We start from the raw sequence: 10,607 nt of genomic DNA, 5'->3' as shown, positions 1-10,607 counted from the left end.
CATAATGTGTAAAAGGTAAATATTACTTAAATGGCATGGCGAAAGCAATGAAACATATACTTTATCATTTTGTCTGTTGATTATTAAAGCTAGCAACGTTTTGCACATTGCAAAACTGTTTTTGAGTTGTTTTTAGAAAATGAAGCGAGTAAAGTTATGTTTAAACAACCGTCGTGATGATGATTTTGATTGCGTTTTAATTTGTGTAGTCAATTATGCATTTACTAATTCGCCATACATGTGTAGTAGTTTCATGTGTTTTTGTTTGTAACGGTTTGGTTTTGGTTTGAAGCTATTAAAGATACTAAAGACTGTTACTAACACTTTAAACAAAAGCGATCAAAACTGAACCATAAACACCTTACTCAATACACCCATCTCCACCATATTAATAATCCGAATCGAGTGTTTAAGGTCATGTAGTAACTATTAGCAATCCTACGAGCGTCTAACTGTCAGATAACAAAATAATAAAAAAAAAACTTAACATCTTTAAGAAAACAAACAACAAAAATGGATTCATCAGCCAACAATAGCATCCAACTCATATTCTGTTCCAGCAATTCAACTATTCCTCTATAAGAACTTAAATAAAACTAGCAAAACCGCGTATTGTAACACTTTATTAATTTGATGAACCAAATTGCTGCCTTATGGTGCGAGCACAATCAGCAAAACTCTTCACCCGCGTACTGCATTTTAACGTGTCCTTAATATTTTCTCTATAGCAATCCAAGCACGCTTTTAAATCATCCCAACAAGGCATACGTTTTGGTTGTGGAAGTTTAAACTCTTTATCATGAAGCTCTTTCGCCTTTTGTGTTACCTCAGCCACCATCTCACTTTCTTTCTTTTCAACTTTCTCCATAACCCTTTCACTTTCTTGAATAACCGACCGGATGGCATCCACCTCAGCATTAGCAGGCACTGCAGGTGACGGTATTGGGAGGTACATTGGCGGCCATCCGTCAGAAGGGGGGTCGCCTTTTAAGGTTTGGGAGTCGTCATGAATTTGGTTTTGTTGGGGAGTCTTTGGTTTTCTTTTTTTCTTGACTTTGTCGGTGACGGTGTCAGCAGCTAGCTGTTTGACTAAGTTGCTACTGATTTGAATGGCTTATGCATCATCCATGGCTTTCGGGTCCGCTTCCTGTAAAAAATTTACAAATTTTCAGATAAGTTTTTGAACTTAAAACGTATGACTCGTTTCAGAACATATACATATTTAATCCAAATCAACCCATTTTTAGCTATAGATTATTCAAAATTAGGAAGTTATATGTTTCAACATATAACCTAACTTTTTAGAATAATACGAGTTAGGAGCTTTTATGCATTAAATATAAACTTTGGGCGGCTTCCAACCAGTTTAACTCGTTTCTGGTTTAGATGATATTTATTGTATTTACCAGTTAACTGACTAAATAGATCAAGATAAAACATCTCCGAATTGAGCCCATGCATATGTTAACTGGCCAAAAGTAAAAACCGCCATTTGTAGATGAAACTAACAACTCAAAAACTATCATTCCGAGCAACTTAATCAGGGTACACGAATGTAAGAAGACCAAATAAGCTTCACATATGCGAGGTGTTACTCTTAATTTGTACAACCAAATAAGTTTTATGTACAACCAGAAGCCGCATATCAAGTAAACCAATCATAAATTCTTCACCCCTTTGCTTGTTTATTACATATCATCCTCCTACAAACCCTAAGTTTGACCAATTTACGCGTTTTCTAGATCGCCTATTTAATACCAATCATATTACAAATGCAAAGTTTTGTACACCCTATATTTAACTATATATCAAGTTGCTAACAATGTCTCAACCTTCCTTTACTTATAGTATATGCTAGAGTAATACAACCTTATGAGTTTACATAAAAGATAATTATAGAATATTATCTTTAGTAACTATATTTTGTTAGCCCAGACGGATCAAACAATGATATCACACAAACGAACAAACGAACACGATATATTTGGGGTGACAACCCGCGACTCTTTTCATATAATTAAACGAACTTAACAAACGAATATAACTTCACGAACATATAAGGAGAAGAGACTTCTCTACTCTCTCAAATAAAACTAATAATCTAGATCCTATCTATAAACCTACCAAACCTGTTATCCAAGACAAGCCTAACTTGGAAAACAAGACAAACTTATTATAGAATAATCCATAACATTCTTACCATACTAAACAAATATTAATATAAAACTTAACAAAACAAACCCCAAACTCTAATCACTTAACAAATCAAGATTAAATCTTCATATTTGCCATGTAATTAGTAATATTGTTTAGAATATTATCTCCAAAATAGGAGATTGATTTGTAACATATAAGGGATACTGTCACCTAAATGAAAATATCGAGCATTCCATTCTATCAGATAACAATAAAATTTGGATGTATATAACCATGCATAGTCAAGAAAACGGAAACATCTATAAACAATGAACCTTAGTAATTAATATGAATATAAATAAGAACACAGTTTCAGACAATTGGGGAAACTAGTTTTTAATCAACGATTGTGGAAGTCAATTAGTGAAACCCTACGTACGTTCGATCATGAGTTTTAAGTTACAACTTAGAATTTAAGCAAGCAAGCATATATCAAAGGCATAAAGGTGATCAGTAGTAATCATATTGAGATTATAATAAGGTCTCACCTGAAAGCTCGAACACGGGGATTAGGAGGGCTATAGCTAGGGGAACTTCTTGTTTTCTGTACGCTGTAAATAAAAGAAATTATTATTATTCCTTTAAAACATATGGTAGTTTTCTTTTCCAACACTTCAAATATCCTTCTATTTCTCAGAAATTATATTTCTTGTTTTTATATTAATAAACTAGCTTTTGAACACGTATATTACACGAGATTTGTCAAATGATAAAAGTAAATAAGGTTAGTTATTTCAATTGTGATTCTCAAAATACTTATAAATTAATTTAATGTAGAGTTAATGGAAAAAACAAACGGGGTTCACGAAAAGTACTAAAATAACATGATTTTAATAAAAACGTCAGGTGTTGATATGCAAGAAGTTTAAAAATGTATTAAAATTGCGTAGTTGGTCAAACCTCATGGATGAAAATGGCACTTAATCAATAATGAATAAAATTCACACTTTGTTATAACCCACTTGACAAAATGATTTTGACCCATGACCCGTGGATAGCTAGAATGAATGAGATGAGAGATCAGAAATTAGAAGAAATGTAAACTTGACACCTAAGCTTCAACATTTTCTTTTATTAGTATAGTAAGATAAATATATTTTGTCTTATTAAATAATACGGTTCGAAAAAAAATAATAATAATAATAGACTTTTTTTTAATTCAGATATCCATTTGGTATAGGTGTGAGTATGGTTCGGTTTGGTTATTGGGTGAAACCCAAACCAAAACCGTAGTTATCGGTTATTTTAGAATAACAAACGATCGGTTTTCAGGTTTTTAGTAGACATTACAATAAAAAAAATTCAAAAAAAATAGAGTACTTCATATATATTGAATTCAAAATACCAAAATAGGCACGTGTTATGTGGAACCAAACAAATACAAAGTTGTTGAGTAGTAGAGCTTTAAATTCAACAAATTTTTAATAAAAAAATCACTAAAAGTTTGGTCTGAATCTTCACTCATTATTTTATTTATCTTCAAAGTTTAGACTCAATCTTCATCACTGTCAATGGTAGATTCTTTTGGTGTTTTGTTTCCGGTCATAACATCTTAAAAAAACTTACGTAGAAAACATAGATTCGATTAATTGGTTCGGTTTTCTTAAAATGGATAAACGAACCTAAACCTAAAAATTGGTTTTTTGAAAACTAAAAAATTAACCGCTAGTTAATGCTTTGGTTCGGTTTTTTCGATTAATTCGGTTTTTTGCTCACCCCTAATTTGGTATCCAAAACTCCGAGTATCTGAATTTAAACACTCATTCTCTCCATCTAAACAACCAACCATTGATTACAGACCACATTGTGAAAATTTTGTGCACCTGTTAAGTAGTAACTTATCATATACTGTACAAAACATTATCTTTAGTGGGTTGCGATTATTCACTCGTAGCGGTATTGTGTCTTTTGTGTGTCCACGGACCCCTTCGAGACTTCCTATACAAGCTAACAAGCCTTAATACTCGTTGTTCTTAATATGTCATGAGGTAGGCCTTTTGCTTTGGCTTGGGCTTGTGCTGTAGAATGATAAAAATGTTACAAAATTATTATTTTTTATTTGATGATAGTGTTACACTTACACATAGAACACCAAAAAGAGAAGATAATTAATCTCACCACTATGAAATTAAGAGCATTCACAACAAGGATCAAATTTCTAGGTTTAAATACATGGTTATCTACAAACTTGAGGAGATGCAAACTTCATTGTTGTGGACTAAAAGTTTGTTTACAAAATGTGCATACACAAACTTCATCCAAACTAGGGGTGTTCAAAATACCCGAACCCGATTAACCCGAACCGACCCGACCAGAACCCTAATAAGCTAATTAGGGTCGGGTTAAATAGGGTCAAAAAGTATTAATCGGGTTATTCGGGTTGACCCGAATTTCTAATAGGGTCGGGTTTCGGGTTAACCCGAATAACCCAATTAGTGATGATACTTTACTTCAAATACAATAATAAAAGTGTGAAATAAGCACTAAAAAGTCAATACTGAAAGTTTTATAAAGGAGTTAATTATTCTTCTACTTATTCATGAATCGTTAGACTGGAAGTTCTTTTAAAATAAACGAATGAACATGAACAAATGTTTCACTCGTTCATCTATGTTCGAGAATACTCGTTTATGATAATTCATTTACGTTTGTTTACATTCTTTCATGTTCGTCCACATATCAATAGAATATTATTAATTATTATTTGCATTTAGAAATTATGTCACCATAATATGTTTATATTTTTGTTCATTTAAATGCGTTCATTTATGTTCGTTTATGTATGTTTGCGTTCATTAATGTATGTACATGTTCCTTCAAGTTCGTTTATCTTTGTTTAATTGTGTTAATTTATGTTCGTTTATGTATGTTTGCGTTCATTAACGAACGGACATGAGCATAAATATTTGTTTGATTAAGTGTTCGTGATCATAGTCGTTTAAAGTTAAACGAACAAACAAAGGCATGCCTTTCTTCATGTCCGTTCGGTTCGTTTGCAAGCCTATATGTAATTATAAGATAATTACTTGTGAAATAAATTGAAAATTGAGCGGAGTGAGAAAATTTTCAACCCACGAGTTACAAACATAAAAATCAACTTCAAATTATAAAGTAACATGGTCAACCCGACTAACCCGACCCGCCTAACCCGAAACCCGAATAACCCGAACCCGACTAACCCGAACCTTAATAGGGTCGGGTTTCGGGTTAGATATTTTTAAAGAAAACCCCGACTAACCCGACCTGATTAACCCGAAACCCGATCGGGTTGACCCGATTAACACCCCTAATCCAAACCACATAGTGTTTTCTCAATGAATATTCAAAGAAAAAATGTTATTGATATAATTCTGTATATTTTCTCTTGTACAATTGAAGACAATAAATACAAAAAGATGTAGGAACTTGAGATTCAATTAGGAGGGCACGAGTTATTTCTATAAGAATACGATTTTTCTGCTCGACTGTACCATTTTGTTCAGGCGTGTGTGAACATGAAGTCTGATGGATTAATCCTTTTTCTTGACAAAAAACCTTCATTGAGGTATTAACAAATTCACCCCCATTATCAGATCGAAGGATTTGGATATTCTTATTGAATTGCGTTTGAATCATGGTATAAAACATTTTAACTTTATCAGGGACTTCAGACTTGTGTTTTAAGAAGTAAATCCATGTCATTCGTGTACAGTCGTCAACAAAGAGTAAAAAGAAACGAAATTTTTGCCCCCCAATGACCTCTGCAGGTCCCCAAACATCTGAATGAATCATGGAAAAGGGTAAATCGACTTTCGTGTTATTTGGGCTAAAGGAGTGTCTATGGCTTTTAGCCAAGGTGCAAACTTCACACGTAAATACTTTATTTGTAGGATATAGTTTAGGAAATAAAAGATTTAAATACCCGATAGATGGGTGCCCCAAACGTCTATGCCACAACCAAGCTTCCCTATCGGTAGTTCCGTGAGCAAGCATCACAGTACCTCCTTGAGTCACTTCGTCCACATAGTACAATCCTTGGTGCTCGGTACCACGCCCAATAATCACTCCCGTCCTGATGTCTTGTAAGATACAAAAGGTAGGGTGCATTAGAACTGTACAATTTAGTTCTTTTGTTACATGGCTAATGGATAATAGTTTGTGTGACAATGATGGAACATAGAGGCAATTTGAGAGTTTTAAAGTGGATGAAATCTCAATTGTACCCCCTTTTTTCACATCCATTATCCCGCCGTTTGCTGTACGTATATAAGTTTTTGTGGGTTTGGATGATGAGATAAGATCCGATAGTTCATAAGTCATGGTGTCAGTTGCACCGCAATCGAAAATCCATGATTTATCTTGTGTTCTATTAAAAGTTTGAGCCATATTTGCCCTTCCATTGTGTTCAAGGACTGTTTTGCAATTATTGAAACTTTCTTTAATAAAACAATCAAAACTGCCTGTTTGTGTCCATTTTATTTACTCATGATCTATATTATGAAAATTGTGTTTCAAGAGAAAAGGGTTCGAGGAGTTTTCCCCAAAACCGTTACCTATCGACGATCCAATACTACTCTGATTTCCGTTGGCCGTGCAACATAAACCTCCACCAATCTGGTCATCTTTGTTGTTGATGGTGGTGTTATCACTGTCCATGGCGGCGACGGCGTTTTTTCCGATGTTGCTATCACGTCCTACGGCGGCGACGACGACTTTGTCTGTTCTCATCGGTTCTTTTCTTTGCCCGCCGTTGAAGATGATGGTGACAGTAGTGCCACCCATGGCGGCGGTTGTGTCTCCTGTATTTGGTTTGCTGGTTAGGTAGGTGGAAAATTTTAGTTTTTGAGGTTGGAAATTAAGGCTATCGGCAAGTTGGATCGATATATCCGAACCCGGGTTACCGTCCTCGGACATGGCAGCCCTTTTTGGTTTGGAAATCGAACAAGAAATAAAATGGTAGGGATGGAAGATGATGGCAGGTTGGTCCTAGAACCAAGAACACTGCTGTGATACCATGTTTTCTCAATGAATATTCAAAGAAAAATTGTTATTGATATTATTCTGTATATTTTCTCTTGTACAGTTGAAGACAATAAATACAAAAAGAAGGTTTAACCTTTGCAAGGAAATATAAAATAAAAGGAAAGTATAATCCTTGATTGTAGCCCAATGGTCCATGCCTGCTGTCAATTAGTTGGTGAAATTGAGGGAAAATGGAGGATGATCCCATTATATTGTTTTCCTTTTATAATTTTCTAACACATAGGGGATAAAGGGTGGTGCCTACTCTCACAACCACACACATATATTGACATGTATATGTATATTGTATTATTATAATATTATTTTATAAGGTTTGTGGGGATTTGTTGTTTTGTAAAAATATTATGTTTTTAAAATAAGTTTGGAATATAATGTGACATTGATATAATGGTTTGTGAAGGTTTGTTATTGAAGATGCTCTAACTATCATCTACAAAAGTTACAAATGAGGCATATCTGTCAGTAATAATCGATAAAGTCCGGTTAAAGGCAAAAACATATAAATATAATTGTAAATATAAAGCACTACCCGTAACTAATATAAAATTTGAAATTATGTTCAAGGGCACCAATAGTGATGATAAACATGTACTGTTGCTTATCAACAGAAAACACATATACACCAAGTTATTTACAAAGATACTCTCTCTTCCTATTTTTTCCTTTTTCTAAGTAAATAAACTTTTGGCTTGTTTTGATAACTTACCTAATAGATGGTGAGAAATCTCCATTAAGACTTGAGTTCTCTTCTACCATCAAAACATGGTTTGTAGTAACCCTAATAACACGACGAAAAAATTACGCAACAATATGGTTCTTTGTCAGGACTAGTATTCTTTTATAAACTCATTGGACATATGAAACCGTCATGAGCCAAGAAGGTTGTAAAACAACATAATCTTATTCCTTTGGACCATAGCAACTTCATATTTGTTGTTTGTTGCTTGTATCAAGGGAGTCAAAGACACCCATCTCAGCTTCGTTGAAACAATCAATCCAAAAATCATGAAGTCCAAAATCTTGACCATCCCATAGTCGTGTAGCGCAATCATCCCACGATGCAAAGGCGGCAATATCATGATTGAAGTCGCGCTCATTGTTTGGTAACTCCCATCTCGTTGTATCAATTAGTGGAGGCTCATCACCACCTAAGAGGTAGCTTAGTAACTTCTCATCTTCGCAAAGGCTTTCGAACGATATTTCAGGTTCACCACTGAAAGTTGAACAATTTTCATGTGAAGACAGGCTTCCGATGGTGGTTGTGCTTTCCACTAGCGGTGAATGGTTGTTTCTTTCAGATGGTGTGGATTGTTTTTCACGAGAAGAGGTCCTCTCAATGTTTTGATGATCCTTGTGAAGTGGTTCATGAGTTACAGGATCAGTTCCTCTCTTAATGAGTTTTTTTCTTTATATGCGTGTTCCAATGATTTTTGATCTCATTGTCTGTTCGTCCAGGCAATCTTGTTGCGATTTTGGACCACCTAACAAACAAAGAAGATGAAAAAATTTAGTTCTATGTGTTTCACATAAATACATAAATTCTTATAATTTATATTATGTGCCCTTTTTTTGGTAACCATGAAAAACTATTGCCAGTAAATTCATGGGATCATAACAATACCATACTAGTCATTCATATAAAATAAAACGTAGTTGTTGGATTGTTGCATATAATCAAATGATTGTTGCATATAATCAAATAAAACATAACGAGGGAATAAAGATTCAAACTCAAGTGATGAACATAAGATGTGTAAAAAAACATTCAAGACATACATGCTAATTGAAAGATCTTCGAAGTTCTATATATAAAAAAAACTACTTAAACCACATTTCTTATATTTATGTGTATAAATATGCCAAAAAATAACGATTCTATTTTAAACCATGGCATAAACTCGGTTTATCTTTTTGACAGGTTGACGATAAAAATATTATAGAATATACTTTGAAAATCACTAAACAGGTGTTTGAGATTTCTTATTTTTACCTCTTTATGACTTATGACTTGCCCATAAGTCATAAGTCACAACCTTATGACTTATGAATTTTTTTAACTCACACATTAAACAATCCCAAATATCTTTTTAACTTTTCAATAAGTTAAAACATAAAAAGGGCACCAAAAGTTTTCCTTTCTTTAAAATATTTAAAATTAAATTCTGAATTACGACTTCTTAATAGACTTTGGCACTAAAAAATCTCTTTCGTAGCTTTACTATGAAACATGTCGGCCATATCTAAAATTTATATAATTAATCATAATCAAGTTACGTGCTAAATTTTTTCTTATTTCATCCATAAAAAGAAATTTAATCATTTTTTATATTTCTTTTAATAGTAAATTTGTGTGTTAGCAAAAAGTGGCCTTTTTTGTTGTTAAAACTCATCCTTGTCACATGTTTCTTTAGAAATTTTAATTTTATATATTTTTTTAAAATTAAATAATTGAATTATAATATATAAATTAACCTACTGAAAAATTACATGTATGATTATCATAAATTTACACTTACTCTCGCTCACATGAATGTTTAAGAACGAAATGAGGGAACATACATTTACTTGTGAGCTAAATTATATATGTGGAAATTATTTAAAAATCGATTGTAAATATGTCAGTGATAACAAAAACAAAAGTTTATGAGTATTTGGTTAATTAAATTGTCACTAAATTATTATAACCAGTAGGTTATAGATTAGATTATTAAAATCAAAATCCTTCTTTATATATGAAAATTCAGTTATTAGTTAATTAGTTTGGTAAACCAATATAAAACACATGATTAATTCATTACCTGTTGCCAAGACGAGCATGGAGATCAATAACGAGTTGCTCTTCAGACTCACTGAGTAGACCGCGCTTCAAGTCGGGTCGAAGGTAGTTGGTCCAACGGAGGCGACAACTCTTCCCACAACGCCTGAGTCCAGCGAGCTTGGGTACCGCACGGCAACAACACTAGCCGTTGGTTAGTATAAAGTTGATTGGTTTATTATCTTCTTCCTCAGTCCATGGCCCTTTCTTCACCCCTAGTTTGTCACAACAAGGTTGCCTTCCCATCTTTATTCACAAAATAACTAATACACTTAATAACTTTATAAATGTTATTATTTTTATTCAAAACACACCCACTTTCAGATATGCAACCATGCACCAACCTATATATATATATAGTTCCCATATACATATGTATATGTATCTATATATAAAGAGGGAGGGAGGATGGTCCACCATCGATTTATGAAAGGTATAGATGAACTGCAACTTTGTTCGGGTGGTGAGAGATGAGGGGACAAGTGGTAACTTGTAACATATACACAAAGGGCCATGAGGCCTCAAAAGAAACGATACATAATTTCATATCATGTGATTTAATAAGTATTTTGAT

At 33.4% G+C, this 10,607-nt stretch overlaps 1 protein-coding gene and 1 pseudogene across 2 annotated transcripts; both read right to left on the bottom strand.

Annotated features, from left to right (window-relative positions):
- Positions 1-625: 625 nt before the first annotated feature.
- Positions 626-955, bottom strand: LOC143537403 (uncharacterized). Its single transcript, XM_077031186.1, has one exon. It carries the CDS (start codon positions 953-955, stop codon positions 626-628), a length of 330 nt encoding a protein of 109 aa, XP_076887301.1.
- Positions 956-7,797: 6,842 nt separating this feature from the next.
- LOC143537360 (MYB-like transcription factor ODO1) lies at positions 7,798-10,279 on the bottom strand (annotated as a pseudogene). Its single transcript, XR_013136043.1, has 2 exons — positions 10,017-10,279; positions 7,798-8,699 (listed from the first exon to the last, which is right to left on the bottom strand). The product of XR_013136043.1 is annotated as an MYB-like transcription factor ODO1 (transcript).
- Between the last annotated feature and the right edge of the window lie 328 nt (positions 10,280-10,607).

Source organism: Bidens hawaiensis, unplaced genomic scaffold, assembly GCF_021521415.1.
Source record: "Bidens hawaiensis isolate Kalapana, Puna unplaced genomic scaffold, B.hawaiensis_p1.1 tig00011186_1, whole genome shotgun sequence".
NCBI classification, from domain to species: Eukaryota; Viridiplantae; Streptophyta; class Magnoliopsida; order Asterales; family Asteraceae; genus Bidens; species Bidens hawaiensis.
This window is presented reverse-complemented; position numbering and strand designations above follow the sequence as displayed.

Bases quoted from the DNA above. Each gene is read 5' to 3' on its own strand.
- LOC143537403 (XM_077031186.1), bottom strand. From the start codon at position 955: ATGTACCTCCCAATACCGTCACCTGCAGTGCCTGCTAATGCTGAGGTG.